The sequence below is a fragment of the Grus americana genome, chromosome 13 (genome assembly GCF_028858705.1).
Source record: "Grus americana isolate bGruAme1 chromosome 13, bGruAme1.mat, whole genome shotgun sequence".
NCBI lineage: Eukaryota > Metazoa > Chordata > Aves > Gruiformes > Gruidae > Grus > Grus americana.
In genome coordinates, this window is record NC_072864.1 from 10,389,003 (window position 1) to 10,403,299 (window position 14,297).

General features: G+C 42.6%; 1 protein-coding gene across 2 annotated transcripts in view; it reads right to left on the bottom strand.

The window, feature by feature from the left end:
* Nucleotides 1-14,043, bottom strand: part of DYNC1LI2 (dynein cytoplasmic 1 light intermediate chain 2) — a 28,986-nt gene extending 14,943 nt beyond the window's left edge. For both annotated transcript variants that reach the window (XR_008579072.1, XM_054840329.1), the window contains exons 1-4: nt 13,731-14,043; nt 12,738-12,811; nt 12,268-12,384; nt 4,711-4,941 (exon numbers count right to left, since the gene is read on the bottom strand). Coding sequence is in view for 1 of the 2 variants with exons in the window: in XM_054840329.1 (XP_054696304.1) it covers nt 4,711-4,941; nt 12,268-12,384; nt 12,738-12,811; nt 13,731-13,825 (517 nt within the window). In the remaining variant the exon portion in view is untranslated. The remainder of the gene's footprint in view (nt 1-4,710; nt 4,942-12,267; nt 12,385-12,737; nt 12,812-13,730) is intronic.
* Nucleotides 14,044-14,297: the final 254 nt, after the last annotated feature.

Consider the following 14,297-nt stretch of genomic DNA (forward strand, 5'->3'; position numbering starts at 1 on the left):
TATAATCAGACTCTGTTAGTTTCCTAGGTTTTGTTCATATCAAAGCAGAAAAATCTTTACTTTATTAAGATATCTATCAGTATAACCGTCCTCAAATTTTTTTGGGGAAAAAAAAAAAGCCTCTCTGGAAAACAGTAAGACTCTGACAATATGATACAAATCATTATTCAAAATACCCCAATAGTTTTACTAATATAAATAATAGCAAATGCAACATAGAAACTTCAGAAATCTGATGGCACATCCTCATGAATTTCTGCTGAATGGGAATGAAGACCATAATCCCAGAGAGCTGACATTCCCAACTCTTCCCTCTCCCCAAGAATAAGCAGTACCAAATACCAGGCATCATGGACCAGCGATCAACAAGGCCGTATCTCACTGGTTGCTCCATGCATGGAGGGAGAAAAAATTTCGCTGTGGAGATGAACTGTTTTTGTGGATAGTTAATAATGCAGATGGTCTGGCATTAATCCCTGACTAGAGACTGAGAAATGCTACAGAAAACACTCAGCTTTAGTTAACAAGGACATCTGCTGAACAAGTAGCTACTAGAGTTAAAAGAAGGTAAGAGTTGTACTAAGAACCTCTAAAACTACTGTATCTTGAACACAGATACACCTGTTTCTGAATTAAAGTGGTTTAAGTTAGTGATAGGCTCTTAAACACTTTTTAAAGATTCTCATCCAACCCCCATTCCCATTCAAAATTTAGTCTTGTTAAACCCAAGTAAATCTGTATGACTAGTGCTGTCAGACTACCTCCTATGGACAAGCTGCATTCAAAGCAGCTAATAAAGGAGGTCACTTCAGTTTAAGTGCTGCTTTGTCACACAGCAATTTAATACTTTTTTCTTACCTCCCATATCTATTTCTCACTTTATATCCATTAAAAGTTTGAGAGTGGAGATCAAGTTCATCATGTGCCCAAACAGCTTGCATAAATCTTTTCTTTTTCCTTTTTTTCCACCAAGCTATGAGTATTTTCTCCTCCACATAATTCCTATTAAGGAATCACATTCTATATGGTCTTTTCTTTATAAAGTAGGGGAAAATGACTTGGTTTAAATTTTTTTGAACAGGAAATACAGATAAGATGATGCACATAAAATAGAAAGCCAGAAAACCAACTGTTCATTGGACAAATTGGTAATATTCTGCTACCTATCAGTAAGGGTGAGTACTAGGAATAGCCTATTACATTTGAAAAATTATCACTAGGTGATGATATACCATAAAAATCACATCTCTGCTACAGTGTGCTGATTTATCTACCAAACTTGTGGCTTGCCTAGGTAAAATGCCTTTTATTTAGACTTTTGCATTTAACACAGCAAACAAATGCAAGTTTCCACTTAACTGTTTTTTTCTCATGTTAACTGCTTATTTACACAAGCTATTGAAAGTTAACTATAACAAGAACAGATGTATCATTCATGTGACAGGAGCGATTGACTAGAAGTACCACCTAGAATGTAATCCACAGTTGTTCTTAGGTTTGATTATTCTAGTAACAATAAAATCCTCAGTCTTGGAGTACTGTTTAACTGCAATATGGAAACGGCAGACAAACACTACAACTTACTTAACTAGATAGATCACAAAAGCACTGAGCAGCAGAACAAGAAAAATGCAGAAAAATTTTCCAAGACAATCATTCCGTATTTACACTATTAAGTTTTCACAATCCATGCAGCTTTTAGCTTTTTTGTGTGTACTATCTTTACTGATTCATAAATTTTACTTCTGTGAAAAGAATTCTTAGATAAAAAATGTCTGGGCAAAGTAAGTTTCTTTTATCTTTTAGCTTAAGAATTCTTTCAGCTGTATGTCAGGACAAAAAAACAACAAAAAAAGAAAAAAGGCAGAGAACCTGAAACTAATTCAGCTTGAACGGGACACTACCTAATTTTCAAAAATATATGTTATTGTGTTTGAAGTCTTTAGCTTCAAATGCTCCAGAGGACATTAATATCATAGCCATTTTACCAGTATACTTCCTTTCTGCATTTCTTGATAGTCTCCTTTTCCACTTTGCTGTCATAAACAGGGAGGCAAAACTTAGATTTTCCCCAAAATAATTATTCAAATGTGTTATTTAAGCAATGATTTCTCATATTTGAGCCTGAATTAAATTAGAACATTTGAACTGATATTATTTATCTGAATCCATACTAGCCAAGCTTTTAGCAAGGAACTTCCAGGGCAGCTCAGTGACAGGAGTGAATGCAGACAAGCAATGCTCTTGGTATACTCTCAATAATTTAATTTCTTTCAAGGCAGCCTGTTGCTTCCATATGTGTGTCCTGCCTCCCATTCTGGAAACTCTTTAGCACAAAAGGAAAGCTTCTCATATACCAGATGGAGCCCAGCATCATGCGCCCAGTAGAGCCAAGAGTCAGTACCTCAAAGAGCAAACACAAGACAAAAGGCTGGGTGGAGAAAGGCCACCAAAACCTTGAAAGCAAAAACAGGCAGTCCAAAGATCAATTCCACTGAGAATGGTGAGCTAACAAAAGAATTTCTGGAAACTGGTAATAAGATCCTAGTAATGGAGAAAGAACAAGCTAGCAGCACGTTAATGGGATAATACTAGAAAATGTTTCCCTGGGGTCAAGAAGAACTACCGGTTACTGGTACTGAGTGTAACAGCTAGGGAAAGCACTGCGGACGTTCAGCTTCATCCACATGCCCCGGCTTACATCTAGAACCAAGCATAAGGCAACGTGGTTCTACAAGCTGAAGTCAAGAAACAGACATCCATGTGGCGTTATGCCTCAGTGGGGCTTTACTGGAATGAATTTAGCACGTCTTCACTCTGCACCCTGCTTCTATGTTTTGACAGCCTGCTTTGCATATGTGCTTTCCCATCCCAGTTTTTTTCGGATCTGGGCTACTGCAGCACAGTGATTCTCCATTTTCTAAGTGGCAGCTTACCTCAGAAAGCATATGCAGCAGGATTTTAGTAAAAAGAACTTTGCTGGTGTAGCTTTATTGATGGACTGCAGTCACAAGGCATTCTTCAGGCATGTGTGCTCTAGATTGTCTAAGCAGTTACAGTAATATAGCCACAGCTATAACAGCAATTTCTTTTAGCAAATTTGCTGTTAAGAGAATTACAAGCTATGGTGGCCAAAGTTTTGAGCACAGATCTGGCCTTAGGGACAGAACTCAGAAGATGAGTATGTGAAATGACAAGTGTCCTACACAGTGACCGAGAAAAGGAGCAAGACGGAAGTTTGGGAGCGGAGACATTACGGCCCCTGTTTTACCTGCATGCTGATATTGGACTGAAGTTCGCTGCTCAGCCATAGGATGGCAGCAGAGTCCTGCAAGCGTGTGAATTAGGCAGCTCTCAAATTTTCCTTTTCCGTCGACTCTATTAAAGCGCAAGAGAAACTAGGAATTTCCACAATACTTTAATTTAGAAATCTCTAAGACAATACTACTGGAATGTCTTCTAAGTTCCCCAAACACAGTATGCTCTTAGTGAAGCCTGAAAACACTTCTCTTTTCAAAAGTAAAATTTAAGTGCATAGACTCAACATTTATTTGGATTGCCATAAAATTTTTTGTGTCTCAGAAAAGGGCAAATCCAGTTAGCTGATGTATTTTGAGACTAGAACTGCCTTTCCATCTCCCATTCCTAAAAAAATCTCTCACACATACAAAAAAAAAAAAAGCTTTTTCCCTTAAAAATTGTCAGACACTACTTTTTTTTTTTTATAATATAACCTGGTGATCAAACCCAGGTGGTTTCAACGATTAAGTTTAAACTCTATCTAGTATGCTATAGGCACAAGCCTTTCAGGAAAGTAGTATTTAACACTCAGAAAGGAGATCAGCTGTACAAACACATCTGAATGGTCACATGCCAAACAGATTACACTGCTCCCTAAAGTGAATCTAAGGAAGCTACTAGACAGTATTTGCAAGGTTTAAACACCCCAGTACAGCTAGCAGCCATCAAGGATCACTCTGAATCTATACTTTAGCTGAAAAGGAATGCATGTTGCTACGGTCTTTTCCGCTGAAGGAATTTATTTTGGAGTAATTCAATATGAAAACAGACAAAACTCTCAAGAAGCATTCAAAACTATTTTAGGAAAGAAAAGAAGCTGCAGGAAACAATACTGCGGCTGTGACTGCTTGCCAGCACCAGATTCTTTCCTGCCACAGATATGCCAGGAAAGAAAGTTAATTTATACAGCATTCCTAAAGTCAGAGGGTAGGAATGGCTGTAGTAAGAAACAATTAGATGTACCAGGATCACAGTCTAAGCCTTGTGAAAAACAAGGGCAAAGAGAACTACTGGAAGACAAACAGAGTAGAGGAATGGGACCTGGCTTAGATACCAAGGAAAGCACAGCTCATTTCATTACTGAATTTTGTCACTATTTTAAAAAATGTGATTGTGTATTAAGTTAGTTTTTTAAAAATTGGCCTTTTTAAAAATAAAATTACCAAAATCTCATTACTGCAAGGGATTAAGACCATTAATTCACCTGGTGTTTTGTTAGCACAGCATAACTGGAAGAGTTATTTTACAGCCTAATAGTCTGTTTGAATTAGAGTTGTAATCACAACTTCAAAGTAATTCTTATCCAACCCATTCTCAAAACGCTAATCTGAAGAAATTTATCATTACAAAAGAAAGTTGCAATAGTTAAAAAAAAAAAAAGGAGAAGAATGTCTGGATGCACACACTTACACTTCTGTTCCATGTCTCTCATCTCCTCTGGAGGAATTTTCATCTTATCAATATGTTCTTGCAAGACACTGGCCCATTTCTGTAAAGACTCCATAACAGTCCAAGGTCTAGACATATCTGCAACAAAGACTACAATGGTGTCTTGCAGGGATTCTGCAGAAACTGCAAACTTCAATAGCCCTTTATGGTATAAGTCTCCATCCAGAATCCAAACATTACAGCGAGTGTGATCTGAAAGGAAAAGGTACAACTGTAACTCAATAGATGTTAACTTTTTGCTTTGCTAGTCTACAAGTAAACAGATGAGTACATTAGTGTTAAATGAAAGACCAAAACCCAGCTACCAGCAGACCTTGCCTGTTTATTAACACAGTTGCATATGTAAATGCCTATATTACTTGGTAGATGCTTTCATTTAACAGGATTTTTTCTTGGTTCAGAATCTTTTTGTTTAAAAAAACAGTTTCTGTTCTTTGGCTTTTACTAAGGACAGCTGACACAACAGTTTTTAGATGCTGCACAGCATTCCTGAATTTGAAATACGTATATTCCAAGTAAAACTACAATACATGTGACACATATGTAACTGGAAGTTCAAAAGGGGGTTGTTACAGCTGAGTCCAGCAGGGAAGCCTTCGGTGTCCCTCAGACACGTAAGCTGGTTTAACATACTAATGACATCTCGCAACAGTAATAAGCTGCAAACAAGATACAAGCAATAAGCAGCTTAGGTTTCTAGCACAGGAGTAGGAGGAGCAAACACAGGATAAACTTACAACCTACCCAACTTTGAAGTTGTGCTACCTGCTCTTAATTCACATTGACTTACTTGCAGGCTCCTTACAGAATGAGTACTGGACAAAAAATGTGGTATTTTAGGTTTTGTGTTTCTCCCCCCACCCCACCCCACCCCCCCCCGTGTATATATAGCAATTGGACATTTTTTGTTCAAATGTAAGGTGAGGCGAGTGGGAAATCAGCTGGGACAGACAGCTGGCATGAGAAGTTTTACCCCAAACACAAACTTTGGCAAGAACAGAAGAAACTGAAAATGGAGCATCATTCAGGAATGACGTATGAGGTACTCTAAACAACCAATACTGTTCAAATTTTAAAAAATAAATACATAAAAATTACATTATCCTCAGAACTTCCTCCTGAAAAGGAACAACTGCATTTGTTTCTGTCTTCTAGACTCTTCCTAGTATTCCTACTACCTCTTCCAAAGTATTCCCTATCCTACCGAGGCTGTACAGAGGCAACAACAGTGGGTATCCATAGGTATTACATACAAGATACGTGAATTCTGAAATACATAGATCAGCAAACCAATCACTGCAGAACCTAGATTTTCAGAACAGCTACGGAGCTTTGTAATTACTCTGCCTTACTTTATTTCCCTGCCCTACACTCCAAAACTTTAAACTTCACAAAATAAATCCAGATGCTGTGGCTATCATAAGTTTCTTTACTCCAAGAAAGAATCCATCAGGATCAAAAACACTGGCTCTACAAAAAGGCAAAAACTTGACTAAGGAAACTGGAAAGAGAAAAAAGTACAAGATGTACCTACTACTCTTCTAATCAGGTATTGGATAAAATTACTGAACAGCCAAGTCAGACAGATTACATCAAGCAGATGGAAAATAAGGAGGTGATTGGTGACAGCCAACATGGCTTCACTAAGGGCAAATCGTGCCTGACAAACTTGGTGGCCTTCTATGATGGGGTTACAGCGTTGGTGGGCAAGGGGAGGGCAACTGACATCATCTACCTGGACTTGAGCAAGGCATTTGACACTGTCCCACACAACATCCTTGTCTCTAAATTGGAGAGACATGGATTTGATGGATGGACCACTTGGTGGATAAGGAATTGGCTGGATGGTCGCACTCAAAGAGTTGTGGTCAACGGCTCAATGTCCAAGTGGAGAACAGTGACAAGTGGCATTCCTCAGGGGTCAGTACTGGGACCGGCACTGTTCAACATCTTTGTCGGCGACATGGACAGTGGGATCGAGTGCACCCTCAGCAAGTTTGCTGACGACACCAAGCTGTGTGGTGGGGTTGACACGCTGGAGGGAAGGGATGCCATCCAGAGGGACCTGGACAGGCTGGAGAGGTGGGCCCATGCGAACCGCATGAAGTTCAACAAGGCCAAGTGCAAGGTCCTGCACGTGGGTTGGCACAATCCCAAGCATGACTATAGGCTGGGCGAGGAATGGATTGAAAGCAGCCCCGAGGAGAAGGACTTGGGGGTATTGATTGATGAGAAGCTCAACATGAGCCGGCAGTGTGCGCTTGCAGCCCAGAAATCCAACCCTGTCCTGGGCTGCATCAAGAGAGGTGTGACCAGCAGGTCGAGGGAGGTGATCCTGCCCCTCTACTCCGCTCTTGTGAGACCCCACCCGGAGTACTGCGTCCAGCTCTGGGGGCCCCAGTACAGGAGAGACATGGAGCTGTTGGAGCGAGTCCAGAGGAGGGCCACGAAGCTGATCAGAGGGATGGAGCACCTCTCCTATGAGGACAGGCTGAGAGAGTTGGGGTTGTTCGGCCTGGAGAAGAGAAAGCTCCGGGGAGATCTAATTGTGGCTTAGCAGTACCTGAAGGGGGCCTGCAGGAAAGATGGTGAGGGACTGTTTCTCAGGGAGTGTAGTGACAGGACAAGGGGTAATGGGTTCAAGCTGAAGGAGGGTCGATTTAGATTAGATGTTAGAACGAAATTCTCTCCTGTTAGAGTGGTGAGGCACTGGAACAGGTTGCCCAGAGAGGTTGTGGATGCCCCCTCCCTGGAAGAGTTTAAGGCCAGGTTGGATGGGGCTTTGGGCAACGTGATCTAGTGGAGGGTGTCCCTGCCTGCAGCACAGGGGGTTGGAACTACATGATCTTTGAGGTCCCTTCCAACCCAAACCATTCTATGATTCTATGAAGATGCTACACGTGGGCAGTCTTCATTTAGCATTTGTTATACTCCCACTTAAGCACTGTTAGGCTGTCTTAAGACATTCAAACATCAGTCATCACACAAATAGGCCAACAGTTATGCTTTCAAATTAAAGATCTTACTTCCAACTGTGCATCTCAGATCTATCCTTTACAGTGAACAGTTACAATAATCACTGTGTATCTAAGAAATGCACCTTTGCATACTCATCAGTTGTTCTCCCCCTCCCTCCTCCCCACTTCAGGAAACTGTCTCACTGGTATCACACAGGATTCTCACAGCGCTGGATGTACAAACCTAAAGTTATCGGAAGACAGAGGGAGAGTCTGGTAAAAGTTTGGAAAAACAGAAAGGAAGCTAGGACATAATGTGTACACAGTTACACATTTATTATTACATGACAGTAAATGAAACATCTACACAGGACTCTTATCTCTGCATTCCAGAGGCATCCTTTGTATATTCCCCAAAGCAGAAATGTGCCCTGGGAGCCTTCTCTGAGTTAAAGGCTATTAATAGACATTACCTATATCTATGTACAACTGTCTCCTTGAAGCAAACATAATTCACTGCTTCTACGTCACTTTTTAAAGCCAGTATCTAAAGGTTACAAAGGTTTTGTTTGCTAAACACCTTTGTCCTACTTAAAGGATTTAGTTTCTGCTTAACATCTAGAATACAGACAGGAACTAGAATAGAGGTAGAACTAGGATGCAGTTGGAACTATCACTCAAACGAAATCAATCTGCTAGGAAGACTGGAAGTCTAGCACTCACATTAAAATGTACTTTAAAAAAAAAAGGATAACATTGTATGAAGGTTTTCCTCCTTTCTTACAGTAAACAGGTATGGCTTGTGATTTACATTTACCACAAATATAAAACATGCTTAAAAATACAGTACTGGTTGTTCATGATTTGGCAAGGACTTGATGGCAAATTCAACTTTGTCAGCATCACGTCAAGCTCCTAGTTAGTCATATGATGTGAATGTTAACTGGACCTTTCATAGTGGCTATGACATGAGACACCAAGACAGAGCAAACAATTACCAGATTCTGTTGGAAATGCAGGTGCCACGTATTAAAGACTATTAAAACAGCTGCTAAAACTACATTTCTAAATCCTGTCAGTATTTCATTGTCCCTTTAGCCATGAAAAAGATTTTCCAGCTTTGATGAATTTTACTGCAGATGGTTGATTCTGTGAATTGCAACTGTATCTCCTGCATTTATTCAAAAGGTATCGGTGATAATCAGATACCCCTTGTCCAGGCTGTGAAAGAAGCAAAACAGGGAAAAATAATTTTCAGGAGAACTACAATTTTCCCATTAGAAACCAGTGTACCAGCAGCACTTGGCTCAATCTGGAACAACCAGCTCAACTGGAATATGCATATGATACGACTGAGGCCAGTCCAAACCTGAGGCAAAAAACCCAAGACTACTCGATTTTGCTATGAGTAAGAATGCAACAACAGAATGGCACTACTTCACTGGCACATTTGGCACAGTCAGGAGAACTGTATTGCATTTGTAATCAGAGGCAGTTCAACTGAAAGTTCTCTACAGTGTTTAGAATTGCCAGCTAACCCATACAGTATTGCTACAAAACCATCAGATGTAGTTTGTCTTGCTGTACATCCTCACTTTAACTGTGCCCCATCACTGCAAGAGACTCTGAAAGCTACTCTAGAAGTACATATCCTTTAACAAAATTATGCAGAGCCTCTGAATTAAGATTCTCAGCTCTCAAAAGCAGACTAATCAGCATAGACACAAAACATCTGCTGATCACAAAGAAAGGCAAAAAATTAAAACTGGCCACAGTCCCTGAGAAATTCTGCTACCAGAGGACTCTAGGGCCTGAGCTCCGAGGTCGTTTAATATTCTGAGTTAACTTCACAGCTAGTGCTAAAAGTGCTTTCATCCAGATGAACTATGGTGTCATGTACGCAGAAGCCATATGCTCCAAGGATATTATACCTGGAGCTAATAATCTAGGAGAATCCTCTCTCCCAGGATTGCTTCTGAGGCATCCCCAAACCTCTTCTTGAACAAATGTCTTAGCCTAGGCAGACTTTGGGATATACCCTAGGAAGGGGATTTTGCAGGTAGTGATTCAGCAGTGGACTTGCTCTAAGTTATCCTCAGATCTAGGGACCAAAGTACTGCATGTTACATCAAACGACTGACACCTAACAGAACTGAACCAGCTAATTACCAATGCAGTGGTGACATGTATCTTGCCACCCAAGCCAGGTATCAGTCACTGCCAAGAAACAAGCAGATGACACTGAAAACAAAAAAGTCAGCGTGCACCTGTATTAGCCACAGAGGTCCTTCAAAAAAGAAATGTTTTCTATGCATTTGTTCAAAAAAAAAAAAAACAAACCACAATTTAATAACTGATGTAATCTTTAGGGAAAAAGACAAAAGTAACTGTAAACTAAGATATGCACCTAGCAATCTAGAGTAATTCTACTTCAAATGCGGGAGCAGCCAGATTCAAGTATCCCTTAGGGAGGCAGGGGTGGGGGGGATAAGAAGCAACAAGATTTTCCTTAAGATTTCCAAAGGGAGGTGGGAGGTAGATAATGACTCGGCACTATGACCAAAATACTTCTTCTGGACAGAATAAACTCTTCTGAAATGAAGAAGAAAAAGGCAAAGAGAGCAAAGAAATCTAGCACCTGGGAAAGAAGTTGAAAAGATCTTCTCACTCCACTAGAGAGTTTCGGTTACCAGTGTTGATTTGACACCCCTGGAAATCTTTGTGGTTTGCTGATCTTGAATAGGTTAGGGTGTAATAAAAAGCAAATACCCTCAAAAATGAATATGTGATAGTAAACTCCTGAATGTCTATCTTCAGTTTCTTTATGGCTTCCAAGAACTGTGGGTCAGTTTTAAAGGCTTTGTTCCCAAATCTCTATCTGAACATATACACATCTAAAGCACGCACAGGGTTTAAAGAGACAAACCCAAACCTGTCCTAGAGAAGGAAGCATGTTATCTTTGCCTACTGGGAGGTCCTGACCCACTTTGCTATTTATTTTGCTTGCTGATGACACTAATGGGACAGAAAGGACAAAGGCATGTATTACTACATCCTAACACATCCATTAAAGGGATGCATGAAGACCTGAATTCTCCAGCTGAGCCTGGTAGTCAAAGAGGTTTCTTTTTCCTGCTAGTGCTGCCTGAGTTCATAGGACAGGCTTCTCCTAATCACCTCAAATATTTATCACTTCCAGATACTCAGGAATAGCCCCAAAATATTTCCAAAGTAGAGACACACTTGAGGTTTGATAGACGGCGCCAGCAAAAATAGCACACCAAATATTTTTCTGCTTATAATACCATATCCTTTGATGTTGCAAGAAGTCTGATGTCACAGGCTGTCTTAACATTCAATCGTAGGGGGTTTTTTTCCCCTTAAAGTATTTATGCAGTACTAAAGAAGATTGTGCATGGTGAGAAAGCACTTACACCAAGAACCTCAAGAAGCCAAGAACAGCTCAGCACTTAAAATTACGGCACAAAAAACTTTTAGGAACTGCAAGATTAGGTGGCCACTGAAGACACAGGCAGTGTACTCATCCTTTAATTGTGCTTAACTTAGTATCCGAAGACAGTTTATTACCATGTAAGCACAGGACCAATCTCCATAACAACCAGTCACATATGGTACTTAATCAGTCACGCAAGCCTTCAGTACATTTCCATTTCCAAAATACCATATAGGATCTTCCTAGTTCATTGGCTTTCAGGAACATGGATGAACCACCCTCATTGCTTCCCTCTTCTGAACTGAAAACTCAGAAGGAAGTCATGAATAGGAAGATTGTCAATCCTCACTTTTGAGGAGGGAAACTAACAAAGAGGTCCAGCAGTTTGCCCAAAATGAGACAAGAAGAGGCAGATTTAGGAGCAAGGATAACAAACTCACTCCTCATCTCTTCCTGTCCCTAATCTTCCTAAAAATAGGAGTATTCTGATCATTAGACCTGCTTTTAAATGGTCCTTCCCATATAGTAGGGAATAGCCATCATCATCAAAGAGAAAGACAAGGGGCAAAGAGGCAAGCTTCAATTTGAGAAAAGGAAATACTAATTCTGACATTAAGTTCTGTTCTTCACTCATTCAGCTCTAACAAAACATCTCAGTTATAGTTAACCAAAATTCTGCACACAGCCCCCACCAAGAAAACACCAAAACCTCACACCCAGAAATCCATACTACAAATTAAATTCTCATAGATGTATCACTTACCTTCTATAGTTATCAAGTAGTCGTACCAAATGACAATATATCTGCTAGTAAGTCAACATCAGCAGATATATCTACCCTAAAAGTAAATGGATCCCGAGAGCTGCTCAAGTGTACTTTTTCCTCATACACAGGTCATGCTATAAGAAGGACAAGAGGAAGAATGTACACCGAATATAAAAAGCATTTCACTTTTAAGAAACTGATATAGCTTCTAAAACGTACAGAACAATGCTGGAACCAGCTACTTGGGCGTAACCCAAAATACACTGATGAAACCACAGTTATGAAAAACCCATGTCAGCTACTTAATTACAGCAAAGAGATTACACACAAAATGAACTTACCATCTCTGTCTTCATCGTGAATATTTAGATACAAGTATTCCAGCCCTCTTCCTTTCTTGCCATGCTCTGCTCCCTGTATTTTAGCCATAAGCGTGGTTTTACCTGAACCATCATCACCTGCCAGTAAGTTTTTACAGGAAAAAAAGACACATTTAGGTAATCCAAAACATGTTTAGGTAATCAGAAGTATCATTGTACGGTTTTGGACCACACTTATTTGTTGTTTTCTTTCAAGTATTCCAGCTAAATCAAACAGCTCATATTTATTTAAATATACGTTGTAAATCTAACACCATAAACCAAAAAGAAAGAAAATTTATCTGCCTTAAGACAGTAATACTGTAGATCATGTTACATAACATAATTTTAACAATGATGTGAATGAACTGGCACATCAGTTTGTTTTAAACACGCTTTATTTTTACAAAAAAAGCCAAACCACCACCCAAGTGCTTACATTTGCTACTTACCAAAAACAAGAATATTCTTGCCCGATGGCAATTTAGATCTTGATCGGGTAGAAACTTCACTCAGTATTGAGGACCTAGAAAAACAGCATCACTCTTGTTAGACTGGCACGCACATGGACGCGCGCACATACGCGTGCACACACGCAAACACAACCCACACATTGCCCATTTGACAGCACCGATGAGCTCAGCAGATCTGCACCGACCAATCCACTTACATTCATTCTATTTACAAACTAGGTATGATGTTACAGTTGAAGACTTAAGTTCATTTTAAAAGACCAAAAGCATGTCGCCTTTTATAATTTCTAAAACACAGGCAATAGCATTTTTTAAGTTTTTCCCCTTATAAGAGCTCCCATTACTGTAAAACACTACTTTTCAACTGATGACTAACTCTTCCCACAATCCATTACTGTGTTTCACACGCAGTTTTTCCTGCCACTATTAGTATTTTTAAAAGCGTTACTCAGAGATAAGCGACGGGAAAACAAAAGACCGAGTCTCCTGGAGCCTATCCCGCACAACCAAATCTCTCGGGCTCCGCACACCTGCTCTCCCTCATACTCGCAGCGATCCTGGCCTCGTTCATGCGGCTGCGGGGCTCCCCTCACGCACCCCACGAACCCCTTCAAGCCGAGAAGGGCAGCATTCCTCACCGGCCCCGGCGCCTCGGCCGCCGGGCGGGACGGCCCCCGCCGCAGGCAGCTGCATGCCGCCGCGCCGCCTCCCGCCGCTCCTGTCAGCGGGGCCCGAGCGCGGCGCCGCAGCCGGCGCCCACCGCCGCCCCAGCCGAGCGGGGCGCACCCTCCGCTCCAGGCCGGCCGAGGCAGGGGCTCGCGCCCGCCGCGGTAGGGCTGAGGCGGCTCAGCACAGCAGGGAGACCCCACCGTGACAGGCGCAGGACTCCCGAGAGCAGCCGTGCCGCCACGGTGCCGCCCCCCGCCTTGACACCGACACCACCACCACCACCACCACCTCCCCCGCGCTCACCAGAGGTTCTGTCCCTCCTCCTCCTCGCTGGGGAGCTCCGCACCGCCGGGCCCGTCCGGCCCCAGCAGCTTCTTCTCCACCAGCACCGGCGCCATCTTGCCAACTGCAGCCACAAAGAGTGACCTCACCCGGGCCCGCGGAGGACCCCGCTCCTCCCTCTCCCCGGCCGGCCCGTGCGGGCGCCCAGCGCCGCCGGCCCCGCCGCGGCTCGCCGCTACCCCGGGCCCCTCGCGGTAGCCCCGCCGCTGCCAGCCGCGGCCGCGCCGCTTTCCGATCAGGCGGCGCCCGGGCAGCCCCGGCAGCGCTCCCCGCCCTGGGCGGTGCCTTCCGTAGCGGGTGGGACCGCCGCCGGCAGCGCCCCCTGCTGTCCCCTCCCGAGGCGCTCACCGCCCCCTGCCCCGGGGCCCCGCCCGGCAGCTGCCGCGTCACGCCCGGTACTTCTCGTGCAGCCGCAGCCGCGGCCGCCTGGGAACGCGCCCGGGCTGAGGCCGGTCTGCCCGAACGGCCCCTGCTCCCCGCCTGGCTGCAGCTGCGCGGCCCTAGCGCGCAGGGGTCTACGTGCCGTGC